The sequence below is a fragment of the Eutrigla gurnardus genome (assembly GCF_963514095.1).
Source record: "Eutrigla gurnardus genome assembly, chromosome: 8".
In the NCBI taxonomy this organism is placed as follows: domain Eukaryota; kingdom Metazoa; phylum Chordata; class Actinopteri; order Perciformes; family Triglidae; genus Eutrigla; species Eutrigla gurnardus.
The window spans coordinates 22,942,810-22,956,199 of record NC_139922.1 but is presented as its reverse complement, the minus strand read 5'-3'; the positions used below and the strand labels follow the sequence as shown (position 1 = coordinate 22,956,199).

The window sequence follows — 13,390 nt, the reverse complement described above, 5'->3', positions numbered from 1 at the left end:
CTAATGAATAGATAACAGCTTCACAGAAGAAGAAGGGGAAAAAATCCTGTGGAGCGTTTTCTGTCCAGGTAATTATTTGATTGAAAGAAGCACATACTGTGTCTACTCAAATGGGATGAATAATGTGCTTCATCCATATGCTGTGCGGTCAGAATTTGTTCAAACACACAGACATGTAACGCAAACATTATATAGCTTCAAGCACAAACAAGCTCATACAGAATACATACAGAGTGATGCTATCAGATAGAAAAAGTAGTCTTTTTTCCAACCGTAAAGCTGCTAAAAGAGAGTGGGAGTTAAAAGCTACATTAAATCTACATTTTAACAATAATTCATCTCTCAGTTCACCTTATTTCCAACAACAAGGTGTCACTCACATAAAGCAACACACTGACGCATGAATTCATGACGACAGATGCAATTAATAGCTGATCATTTCTGTGTATCGTCTTTACGCAAGAGTTTGAGAGCATCATGCGGTGGGCGAAAAGTCAGAATTAAAAATAGAAGATAAAGAGGTATTCTATTTTCATTCTGGGATTAAAATAAACTCCCGGAGGCTCGTGGGAGTTTTAAGCAGGAGCGTGCTGATGAAATGCAAAACATTTTCAGAGATTATTTTGTTTAGTAAGGGCCCACTGATTTAAAATAGGCTTTTATTTGATGTGTACATGAAATCGATTCATTTTTATCTATTAAAGTCATCTAGGCCAACAAAATATTAAAAAAAATTGTAAGAGCCAATCTATTGCTGTTCCTTTCCTGACGGGAGATACATTTTATTCTCTGTTCAAAGCACCATAGTGGCATCTAGTGGGGCTGAGGAGTAAAAGAAAAGAAAAACAAACTAGAAATAACAGGTTTATACTGAAGCACAAAGAAGAAAAAAATACAGTAAAACATAAGCTTTGTGACATTTATTTGAAAGAGAGAATGTGGAGGCAAATTGAGCAGGAGTGGTCGTACATGAATAAAAACCACATCAGGCGACACGCCTGCACAGGAAAAGCTGCTGTTACACAGGATGCTCTTCAGTGTTCTGCAAAAACACACATGTAGCACAAGAAGCAGCGACAAACCTGAAAAAAAGGTGTGAAGAAACAGAGTCTACAGCCACGCTAGCAGCTCTGTACGTAGAAACTGCAGTGAGTTGAAACGCTAACATCCACATGATCGCCCTCTTGGTTAAGCATGTGACCACTAAACACAGAACGCCACTAAGATCGATGAGCATGTCATTAGTGTTGCACATATCTGTCATAAACTGCAGTATTGGATGGTTTACTTACTTGATGATGGCGCTAGATTGACCAAAACTATAACTGAATCTGAGGGGGACACTAATGTTTGCACCACATTTAAAGGTCATCATTAGACCTCTGTTCAAAGCTGCTGCACAGAACGCCAAACGAGAGCTCAAGATCGGCAGAGTGCCAGGAAGTACGTTTTGACAGACAGGCAGGCCGTCCAATTATTTTCTCCAGTCAGACTTTTTTAATTGGCCAGGGTTTTTACAGTCCTGTCACTGCCACAGATCACAGATTATTATGTAATATAACAGAAAATGTTTCTGAATGACCTACTCAACCTTTAAATTTCATGCCAATCCACCGAGTTGTCGAGACATTTAATTAAAAACACAAAATATCAACCTCATGGCGGTGCAAGAGGATGAGTCAGGGGATCACAAAAGTCAGTGAGATTCATCCTCTGGGGACCAAACTCTGTCTGTAGAAAATGTCATGGAAATCCATCCAATAACAGTGAAAGAGTAGAATCAGACAATTATGTCGATTAAAGGTTCATCCACGAACCTCAACAGAGACGGTCTCCTTTTGCTCGGTTCTCCTCTGCTTCCCTTGTATCTTCTTCATCAAGTGCACCCTCCTCCTCTCCTCCTGCTCTCTGAAGAACCACCCAGAGATTGTCCTGCGCAGCCGTCTGGCGTAAACCTCGAGGAACACCAGCGAGTAGCTCGTCACCCAGAGGCCCCCCAGCAGGAGGGTGACGCCCAGGTTGGGAGCCGAAGTGGTCACATCGCAGAGCGACGGCTGCGGGTTGAAAGTCCACCTGTAGTCCCTGTGGAAGTTTGTGAGGTCCCGTGTGAAACAGGATTGCGGGATGATACAAAAGGCCGGGGGGAACCACTGAACCTAGGAGATTAAAAAAGAATATATATTTGAAAAAGAGAGGAAGCAAACGCTGCAGGCACAATGAAAAAGCAACTGCACTAATCCCTTACCTTATAATTGACACTTATGGTGGCAGATGTGGGTGGGAAATCCTGTGTCCATGGCACAATGGCCTGAACTATAAAATACACAACATGATCCAGAGCCACGATCAGAGTTATTGCAAGGAAATATAATGTCACCACCACCAGCGATATGAGACAGGAGGTGCATTCCTGACTGGTGATTTTGCAGCCCGTGAGACCCGTTTTGTTTTTCGCTCTTTGCAGGAGCTCCTTGGAGATGTAGCAGTTATCAAACTGCACTGATCCCAGATACGATTTCAAGTAGCGTGCGGATTCAAAGATCAGCATAGCCACGAAAATGGCGGCGAGGATGCGGTTTGACAGCAGTCTGTAGTCTCTGAGCAGGTTCTTGGCATGCGAGAAGTTGACCTCTATCTGCGCGATCATCGTGGTGAACCTGCTTTTGACTCCGGACACGTCGACGTGCGTGAAATGATCCAACTGCCTCAAGGTGGTGACGATGCTCAAGTCTTCCCGCTTCACTTTGATGGCTTCCTCCACGAGGTCTCGCTTCGCTTTGTTCAAGGGTTCGGACGAGTTCAGCAAAGTCTTGGTGAAGCCCTCGGCGGTGCACTTCAGGATGCGAGCCACCGCCCCGACGTTCACCGTGATGTTAGGGACCACGTTCAGCACCAGGACCATGACGGAGGCCGTGATGAGGAGCTTGCGTCCCTGTTGGGTGCAGACGGTGGGCAGGGTCATGGTCAGCACGCAGCGCAGAGGGTGGCACAGGGACGAGGCCAGAAACACGGCGGCGCCGTAGATGCAGGCGGTCTGGATGGACGCCCCTTGGTCGTACTTCAGAGTCTTGGACAGCCAGTGGTGGAGGAGGCCGCCGGTGACGACGGCGATCGTGAAACAGAGCGACAGCAGAGTCAGGACGTCTCTGCCGGCCGGCGCAGGGGTGGAGTAAACATCCCACAGATGAAGCAGGGTGGATTTTAACAACTGTCTGAAAGATCCTGCTCTCTTCCTGAGGAGGCAAACAAGATCAAATCAAATCAATATTATTCATATTTGCCTCGTGGCCGAGAGTTAGGCGGGGAAACGTGGAATGTGAAGCTGTTAGCGTAGCTTAGCATAAAGACTGGAGACGGGTGAAACGGTTCAAAATTATCTGCCGACTAACAGTCACTATTGGTTGTCTGGCAACAAGGCTCCAGGAAGTCATAACACCTGCCCAATCAATAGTCCGGCAGACCGGCACACAACCCTCCATAAACCAATTTATCTTACGGATTAAACAAACAAGATAGAAGATGTATTGATTGGGGAATTTAAGAAGTGTTAGATTCTTACCAATGCTTAAGCTAATAGCTGCTAGCTTCAGCTTCATATTGAACGGACAGAGTGTTTCTTTTCATTTACATCTCAGCATGAAAGCAAATGAGCAAACATTCCCAAAATGTCACATTAAGTATGCAGCTACATGCAATTAGCCTAGCCTAGCATGACCTAGCTCTCTCCAAAATGTTCTTAAATCCATCCAGAACAGAAATGCAAGACAATAATTTGAAGTTACATTTTTTTAGCTAACATTAATAACATCTGCCCGGCACTTCTGTGCTTTTTCTTCCCTGTAAAACCACTAATTGACATTTTCTCATTTTACTCTCATCAAGAAAGCAAACAGACGTAGTTCCCAAAATGTCATGTCAAATTTATTTCTGTAGCCCAATAGCCTATCACAAAAATGTGCCTCAAGGGGCTATTGAATCTGCATATAATATGACATCCTCTGTTGATAGCTCCCTCGCAAGACCCCGTCAACCTCAAGGAGAGGATTCTACAAAAGATAATTTTCTACATGCGACTGAATACAGTAAGCCAAAAACAATGCTGTGATGTCTTAAATGAAGAAAAAAGTCTCAACGGCTCTTACCTGACGGGCGTAATAATATTCTCCTGGATGAACTTCATTCTCACGACAGATATGACAATATGAGTTTTAGGAAAAACAGGATTGGGAAGTGCCGGAGGACTGTGATGGTTGAAAGAGGAACTTCTCCGGACAGTCACCGTCATGTTGGTATTTGTGGGTCGCCCACAAGTTCTCACGAGGGAAATGAAAAGCCTGCTCTTGTTGTGTAAACCATATTGGATACATGACACAAACTCATATGGAGAGGCATGATGCAATGTGACACAGGTCACGCTCTCAGAGTGACATTTGGAAATGCATTGCAATTTTATTTATAGTTTGTTAGCATTCACACATACACAAAGTATAGCTGTTTTTAGGCTGTGTTCATTTCGATACTGAGCTGCTTCCTGTTGCATGTTATAGGGCTGATGCTCCAGTTTGTCATACAAATACAAAAACCGATGACATTTTCCACTCAAGTAATTACGTGGAGGAAAAAAAGGAACTGTGTTGCCACAGATTTCTTTGTTGGGAGGATCAATAATGAAGTAGGTCAGTTCATTAACATGTTGTTCTGCCACTTGGCAGCATTTGGTTTTCGGTTGGTTCCCGTCCCAAGCAGGTAGAGTTCCGTGGCAGATTAACCGTCATTCTGTTGCCAGTAGCAACCCTCGCAGAGTTCCGTGGCAGCTTGCTGCTAACGGAGCTAGCTGTCTGGAGCTAATGTGTTGCTAACACGGCATTGCAGTTAAATGACCGTTTTACTTCCACTCTTGTGGACTTTGTGTATTAATGACATGTGTTGTTCTTTAACTGGGACTTCCTGTTTCTTCCCGGCCTGAGAAACAAAATTCTAATCTCATTTGAGTATACTTGATATATATATACTTGAATGTTCACATTTGTCACTTGTATTGCACTTAAACAAACAAAAAAAGGAAGCCTATTATTTTTATTACTAAAAGCAAAAATATAATTGGTTCTAATCGAAGGGCTGTGCAGACAGTTGGGTACATCCTGTCTTGGTCTGTGGCTTTTGGCTGAGTATTTTATAGTTTCACATTCAAACAGCACCTTTTGCACGGACTCTGCTAGCACTCAGTAACCACCACAGCCTTGCACAACAAGTTAACCATTGTTGTCGGGCCTCGTGATTTCAGGCAGTTTACTACACCAAACAAATATTGTAAGACATTTACAACCGTGTGCTCTCTCTCTGGCTCTCTTTGGCTGCACAGAGGTGAGAATGTGTTAAAATATGTGCGACAGCTGCAGCGGCACAGCCACAGATAATCACAACCTTGGGATTGAGGGTTACATTGATATTAAAACTAATAACACGAGACAGCAATTTCTGATAATAAAGAAAAGGCCTTCTCATCACAATAAACCTGCTAAATGGGCTCAGTGCAGGCGAATACAGAGGCCGCGTGCAAGTAAATTATCATAATACAAACTCCAGCAATTTATTTGTAACAGCAGTTATACAAATGCAAATTTTTAAAAGATTGTTTATGTGCTTTAGCTTTAAACATGTGTCATATAATACATGGACAAGGAACATGATCTCTTGGTGATATTGACCAAAAATATAGATTTGAAAACAATTATTCACAGAGGTCACTCTCATTCTTCCAGCAGAGGTCAGCCTAGTAGTATCAATACAAACACTCTGATATTTCTCTTCAGAGCTGCGGTTTGTTGATGTTAAATGTAAGGTAGAGAGTAAAATATGTGTTTTAACTTCACAGCATGAAATCTTGACACTTGAGTGTCATAAACGTGATAAATTCATTACAACAGGTAACAGCTGAAGCTCCCAGACGTCTGCAGACAGACTTTTGTCCCTGCTTAGTGTTGAATCTTTATACATTCTCCTGATTCTCCTCTTTTGGCGAGCGATCAGAGCGTAGCGTTGAGCGACTGGACAGCCGATAGGTGCGCATCGGTCACAACGGCTGACTGGTTGAGGGGTTGCGCCCACTCTGGGTACGTGTTCAGGTCAAACATGGCGACGCCCCAGGTGTTCATGGCCAGGGAGACGGAGAGGATACCCAGGATGTTCATCACAATGCCGGTTTTCACCTGAGAAAACGGGTGGGCAGAAAACATGAAGATGTGCGACCAAAGGTTATTTGATATGGTTTTGGTGTTTGGTGTCGCGTGTGAGGATCTCACCATGTCTTTGACCATGAGATGCCCCGAAGCGAAGGCGATGGAGTTGGGCGGTGTGGACACTGGCAGCATGAAGGCATATGAACACCCTATTGTTGCAGGTATCATGAAGTACAGAGGGTTCACTGAGACGTGAATAGCCTACAGAGACAAAACAAAGACATCATTTTATGATAGGATGTAAAACATTTTACATACCTTTTGGTGGCGCCATCATTGCAAACATATTTCATATGGAAAATTAATGTTTAAACCAAAACTACATTCAAGACAAGATCTAAAGGGGTCCAAAGAAAGTGACGCATTCTATATTTGATGTAAAATGGTTTACATATCGAGTTATATGTTATATATATATGTAAAACTTCCAGCAAAATTCCGAGTGGTCATGGTCCAATACGTTTTTTTTATGTAAATGAGAACTCAGGACACTAAGCCTCTTACATACATCCTGTAAACGATTGTGTGAGTACGTACATTGCAGTATAGGCGATGCAGCGAAGTATAAAAAAGTCCACATAATGATTACTGACAATAGCAGTTAATGTCCAACAGGCTACAAACGCGAGAACACCAGTTAAACAACTCTGCTAAGCCTTTGACTAACATGAGGAATGAGGCCAGCAACCCCGTCCCCTGTCCAGCTCATGAGTTTCCACAGCTTTGTCTTGTAACCCAGTCTGCCAGTTTAACTACCTGACTGCGAAGCTGTTGTGAAATCCTTTAAGTGCAAGGTATTTCAGCAACAGGATCCTATGGCTAAAAAGAGTCTAGCCCCGCCGACGCGTCTTCAAATTGTCTCACCAGTTCAGCAATGACGGGTAAAAAGATGATGATCGTGGCCGTGTTGCTGGCGAACTCGGTGAAACAGGCCAGGAAAGCAGTGATCAACATCACAGCTGCAGCGGGAGGGACCTCGGCCAAAGGCTGGAGGTGGCCTCCGATCCAGGTGGCCAGTCCAGACTCCTGCCAAAAACGCCACAAGATGGAGGTCAGAGGTCAAAGGCTAAAGATCAAATCAACATAATAAAGCAAAGTGGAGAACAGAACCGCCGAGCAGCGCGGAGACATCGGGAGAGGAGGAGAGGACAACTTTTTACAATCTGGAGTCACTAATGGAGCATTCAGCTGGAAGGAAAGGATATCATGAAGGAATAACTGACCTTGTATTCAATTCTATTCAGTTTCTTGCCTAGTATTAGTTGAGAAGAGCACCACTCTGTAGGCCACGGGGATACATCTGGGTGCCCATGAGCAAGGCCCTAAACTTTCTATGTCAAGTTGTTGTATGAATTAAACAAATTGAGATAAAACACGGTTTGTTGACCTAGTCTCCCCCCCCCTTTCCACTTTTTATACAATAATCCGCAGCTTACTGCAGCTTCGGCAGAAAAAGCGAATTAGTGTATTTCCCACAATGTGAAACTATGTAACACGAGAGAACATGAACCCTCCACCGAGCCTCCATTATATAAGGTTATTACTAATACAAATACAGAGCCCATGTAGCAACACGTTTACCTCACAGGCTTTAGCCATAGCAAAGCCGCCTCCGAGCAACAGAATGATATTCCAGGGAACGGAGTCCTGGGCTTTCTTCCATGATAACAGCGGTACATAAGGAGTGTTTGAAGCTGAGGAAGAAAATCAATGAAGAACTTCAATACATGATACATCACAAAATATATTCACATGTATATTCATAAGCACAATGTTTTCTACAACAGCACTGGCATCTGCTGACTCATTATGAGATTCAGTATTTAGTGAGTAAAATCTGCACTTAAAAAAAAATGTCTGATTTACTTCCCGCAATCATTTACATATCTCCTTTTAAAAACACTCAATAACATAAGTAAAAAAAAAAGCTAAGAAACGCCAAATAAAAACATCAAACAGAAGCTCAGACGCACTATAAGATGCCTTTGGAAATTAAATATATTTATTTTAGAACACGTGTAAACAGCATTAAAAAAAAAAGAGCTGTTTTATTTTATGTTTTCATATTTTACATTTTGTCGTGTGTATGTTTCATACATTAATGATATTTTGTTGCTGTTTCTGGCCTATATCCTAAAGACAATGTCCACTCTCGTTGAAAATATAGTTGGATTCTTGACCTACATTGAAACTGACAAACGAGCCCCAGGATTTGCTTTTTTTGCTTGTTTCCAGTGGTTTATTTGACCAGCTGAAAATAATATACACAATCACACTCTCTCTCACACACACACACACACACACACTCTCACACGTGTCTCCAGCATACACAGAACGCCAGACCCACACACACACACACACACACACACACACACACACAAAACCCCCAAAGTGTGACAACATAGTTTGGAGCGATTATTCTAATCACAGAAACAGAGAAACTACAGTTTCAGCTTCAGACTGGAAATCAACTCAGACTCTCTAATCTACATTATTAACATTCCTCGGCTTACTTTCAGAATTTGCAATAGTTGTGCCGGAAGCACAGACTGAATTGCTTTGACTCTTTCACAAATATTTGGTCATCAATACTAACGTCTGACCTGCTAACTGCTTGCTTTTCATTTCTTATCTCTTTGATGACAGTCTCACTTAGTTCCTGCACTTTGTCGGCACAAATCTAATCAAACTCGTTGGTTTAGTCTCAATGACACGATCACTGTCATGACTGAAATGGGACCACAGTGGGAGACTGTGTGGTAAATTTGACGTGTGCTGTTTACGACCTCACTGACCTTGAGGGTCGAGCCACCAGCTCAGAGAAGGTTTCTGCGAGGGGAAGAAGAACAACATGGACACGATGATCACACCGGTGACTGCGTCCGAGACGTACCTGCAGGACAACGAGGAGGGCATCATTAACGGAGATGGACGATAATAAAACGGCGTCTCAATACATAGATACTCTAGAGCTACTTTGTGCCTTTCTTACCCTTTTTTGAAAAACACGGACCAGCCAGGGACGAATTTGGGATCTCTCGTGAACAGCAGGACGGCAAACAACACAAAAAAGAAACAGATGGATCCCTCTGCAAAACTGAAAGTGAAGTTGGAGTCAGAAAAATGCTTCCGTGATTTTAAAAAATGCACTCGTTCATCTTGTATCTCATCTGATTTGAAGATATACACGAGTCCTCACTTTATGGGCCCTAGTTTTTTGTAATCTTCGTCTATTAGAGCCTTCGCTCTGGCCTCTGCCTGGTCTCTCTGGTCGTGTTTCGTGAAGCACAAGCTGCGTAAAACGAAAAAGGACATGGAGTTTAAGAGAGAAAATCAGAGAAGAATACTATTTTATTCCATATTAACACAGAAAAATAACAACAAAACCATTTTGACATTAATTGTGTTGACTTAAAATGGGATATCAGCCCAAATATTACTTTAACATGGTTGCATAGAGTTTCTGAATCTGGAATAAACAGATGACACCCAATTACCGTGCATTCAATCCCCCATGGAGAAACGCAATCCAGACCCATCCCAAAAACAGGAAGAAAAGCATCAGCGGGAAAGCGAATGCAAACCAAGAGCCAAAATTGATGAGGTCACAGTCCGGAAAGTAGCTGCAAAACAAAGAGATTGTCATCAGACTGTTTGATGAAAGGATTGTTTCTTTAACCATGCAAAGTTTTCACATGTATGAATCCTACAGAACAACAAAGTTACCTTTTCAGCTGTCCAATCAGGATGAGGTTGGGTGCGGTGCCTGTCAGCGTGGCGGTCCCTCCGATGCTCGCTGCATAAGGAATGCAGATCAAGAATCCTTTCCACACCTTCAGCTGATACTCCGACTCCAACCTGATCTCCTCCGCGGTCCTGGTTTCGCTCTGCTCCGTCACATCCGTCCTTTGGGAGTTTTGAGAGACTTACAGTAAGTTGTGGACAAGGACATGAACTCGACCAAGACATGAGAGGATGAACTGAGTTGAACTTCCTTTAAAAAAAAAAAAACACCATCAGAGTTAGACGTTGGAGGATGTACACAAGTTTTTCTTACCCGTGCACTGACAGGATTTGTTTTTCCGAGTCCACGGAGGGAAGTGAATGCAGCTTTACAGTAGACGGACCTGAAAGATAGTGAAACAACAGTTCATGTATGAGAAAATGATTTTAGAGAGAGCAGACAGGCCAGCGCAGGATGAAGCGTGCCTTGGGTCGCCTTCATCCAAAATGCAACACCTTCCTGCAGGTTTTTGAGGAGGTGTGGATGTATTTATATGTGCTGCAGAACATAACTACCTTAAAACAATCAGAAAATGACTCTGATGCACAACTTTGTTCTCGCTAACGCCGCTGCGCTCCCTCTCTCAAATTTGCTGTGTGTGCTGTCTGTGTTTACAAACAGCAACTGACAGTGCGACTAGATATTATAACTTTACGCTCATCCAGCATCATTAATCACTTACCACACGAATATTGACTAACTTCAGCATCTGAAGACTGTACAAGGTTCACATCTTGGGTTACATATTAAAGTTCCGGAAGAGGATTAAACAGTACAACCATCTTCACTGCACATTTAAGTAAGGTCACCTTTCGGACACCTCTTGCATTAAATATCTTCAATCATATTACAGAAATTCCAGCCAGTGTTCATATAAAAAAAATTGATTTGAGCAGCTCTATATTAACAGTCATTCACTGTACCGTTTATTATATCGCCCTCCAGGTGATCCTCTGTGGACTTGCAATTCTTTTTCAGGACCTCCAGGTCTCCAAACAGACTCTCCAGGATGGCGTTAGCAATAGGGAGCATCATGGCCGTGGTGGCGGTGTTGCTGAGCCACATGGACAGGAAGGACGAGGTCAGCATCATTCCCAGTATGAGCCTAGGAAAACAAATCAATCTCAGTTCAGTGACTTAAATCACGATCATGGTTGCTGTTCTTTTTGGAATAAGAAGCATTCTCACTTAAAAATGGGCGATATTATATCTTTTTTTTTTTTACAATAAATCCCATTACAAAAAAAATCCAGCAATGTGTTTTTTGACTTCCCTTCCCTTTCTATGGCTCCGACACATGAAGACCGAAGGTGTACATCTTTAAATGGCTCATAAATACATAATTTGGCTTTTAAAACATCTTATATAGTTTCCTAAAACAGCTGGATACTGTAGATGTTTTAGCTATCTTAAATTGTCATTTTGTTGGGGACTATTTTCAGCTGTGGATTCATACACAATGGGTGCTCGGGTGGAATAATTGCTGTATTGCAGCTATTTTTTCTCACCAGGCTGGTTTCACTCCCACGATGGTGAGGACCTTCAGGGCGATCCTGCGATGCAGGCCCCACTCCTCGATGGACGACGCCATCAGAAGACCACTGAGGAAAAGAAAATTGGTTTCGAGGAAGTACTGAGGGCAGACTTTTTTGGATGGAAGTATTCCCAGTGTTGGGAAGAGGCAGACCGGAAGCATTGCAGTGACGGCCAGAGGGAGGGCCTCTGTGCACCAAAACATAGCCATCAGCACCACCACATAAAGACATTTTCCCTCCTAAAAGATAAGCAACATGTGGTCGTTAATATGCAGCCAACTTCAAAGACAAGAGAGAGAGATGTCACAGGGGGAAAACAAGTGTGTTTCACTGGTGATGGATCACAGCAGAGTGAGTAAAATAAAATAGTGTGGCATTATTGCATTAATACTACTTCAACAGCTGGTTTGATATAAACATAATACGTATAAATACAATCATTTAGGTTGTTTTTGCTACAACAAACATACTTGTACTTGAGTATTTCCATTCTAAGCCAATTCATGGCTAACACGGTAATATTTTACTAATTGATTAAAAAAGCAAAATGCTTCCAAGATAAAGGCTATAATATGATGTAGTACTAATCTACCCTGTGGTGCAAAAAGTACCTCATTAAAATGATCTCATAGACTGTCAGTGATTTAATCAGAACAATATAATATTCTAGTAGGGGATAATAATAATAATTAAAAAAAATAGCCACATAAGGTGTAATTTTCAATTACATGTTGCCTATACTTTAACTTGTAATGGAGCATTCTTTTAATATTATATTTCTATTGATGTTAAGGATACAAATACTTGACACATAAAAAAGGATAGTCTCTCACCTTCTCCGGCAGAGTCAAAAGTAAGGGCAGAAACAGGAGCGGAGTGAGCAGGAGGACCAGCTGTTTGTGGACGCACCACAACTTCTTGGACACAACAGATAGTTTCATCTCGGCACCGAAGAGCTGCTCCGCTTGGACGAGAAGGCGCTCCGGACTGGATGAGAGGAGTCCGTCGGGACGCACTTTGAAGCCTCTGTCCTGGTCCAGAGAAGATTAACCAGTCGGCTGGGTACAGTTTAACTCCTCCTAGGGTGGTGTCTAAAAGTTAAAGAGTGAGTGGGAGTCTGACAGACAGGTCCTGTCTTACACACGGGGGAGTGGCGCATCTTGGATGAAGGCGACCTGCACTCCAGCCAACAGGCTGCTGCTGGACGTCATTCTTCTCTGTCGTTCACTGTGATTTGCTCCCTCTTTTTTGCACCGTTGATTTCTTAGTGGGGGTCAAACATGAGTGTGCTGCCTTCACGTGCTAGTCGGAAGATCCCGCTTGAAGTCGGAATTACCAGAATTTCAAGTTTTTTTTTTTTTTTTTTTTTTTTTTGTCAATACGTGAATTAAAAAAATTATTGGGGATTTTTTTTATTTTTTTAGTCCTGATGATAAAAATCAAATTTTTTTTGCTGCCGCCGCCATAGCCTCAGCCACTGTAGCCTCAGCCACTGTATACAGTGGTATAGTGTTGATGGGGTGTTGGTGTGGTATCTGTTCAAAACTTGACAGCCCTGATGCCATCTTGAGCACACAAAGTAACATATTTCGTGGCCACAAATGCAAGGGAACAAATGAATTAAAACAATAATAATTGGTGGGGTTAATAAGTTTCCCTGGAAATGTCTCTGTGTGAGAAATACTAGGTGTGGCGATTTGACATGTGAGGTTGAAATGCATGTGTCTCATGCCAAATGCGTGACACGTCGCTTGTTCCAACTCGTCTCTATGGACAATGAGAATCCGTAAAGGTGGTGAAAAAAGGTGGTGCTTGTCAAAGGTCAAGGAGAT

At 42.6% G+C, this 13,390-nt stretch overlaps 2 protein-coding genes across 3 annotated transcripts; both read right to left on the bottom strand.

Annotated features, from left to right (window-relative positions):
* Window positions 1-937: 937 nt before the first annotated feature.
* On the bottom strand, window positions 938-4,317 carry ocstamp (osteoclast stimulatory transmembrane protein). The gene is made up of 3 exons (XM_084014998.1): window positions 4,143-4,317; window positions 2,246-3,233; window positions 938-2,156 (listed from the first exon to the last, which is right to left on the bottom strand). Exons 1-3 carry the CDS (start codon window positions 4,283-4,285, stop codon window positions 1,806-1,808), a joined length of 1,482 nt encoding a protein of 493 aa, XP_083871124.1. The 5' UTR covers window positions 4,286-4,317; the 3' UTR covers window positions 938-1,805.
* Window positions 4,318-5,049: 732 nt separating this feature from the next.
* slc13a3 (solute carrier family 13 member 3) lies at window positions 5,050-12,820 on the bottom strand. 2 transcript variants are annotated; one of them, XM_084014993.1, is made up of 13 exons: window positions 12,392-12,820; window positions 11,532-11,797; window positions 10,947-11,128; window positions 10,297-10,366; window positions 9,966-10,145; window positions 9,737-9,862; window positions 9,439-9,531; window positions 9,232-9,336; window positions 9,035-9,132; window positions 7,821-7,933; window positions 7,104-7,265; window positions 6,303-6,440; window positions 5,050-6,209 (listed from the first exon to the last, which is right to left on the bottom strand). In XM_084014993.1, exons 1-13 carry the CDS (start codon window positions 12,497-12,499, stop codon window positions 6,027-6,029), a joined length of 1,824 nt encoding a protein of 607 aa, XP_083871119.1. In that variant the 5' UTR covers window positions 12,500-12,820; the 3' UTR covers window positions 5,050-6,026. The 2 variants fall into 2 exon arrangements, with proteins under 2 accessions (XP_083871119.1, XP_083871120.1); XM_084014994.1 differs by having other exon boundaries at window positions 5,051-6,209; window positions 11,532-11,624; window positions 12,392-12,490.
* Window positions 12,821-13,390: the final 570 nt, after the last annotated feature.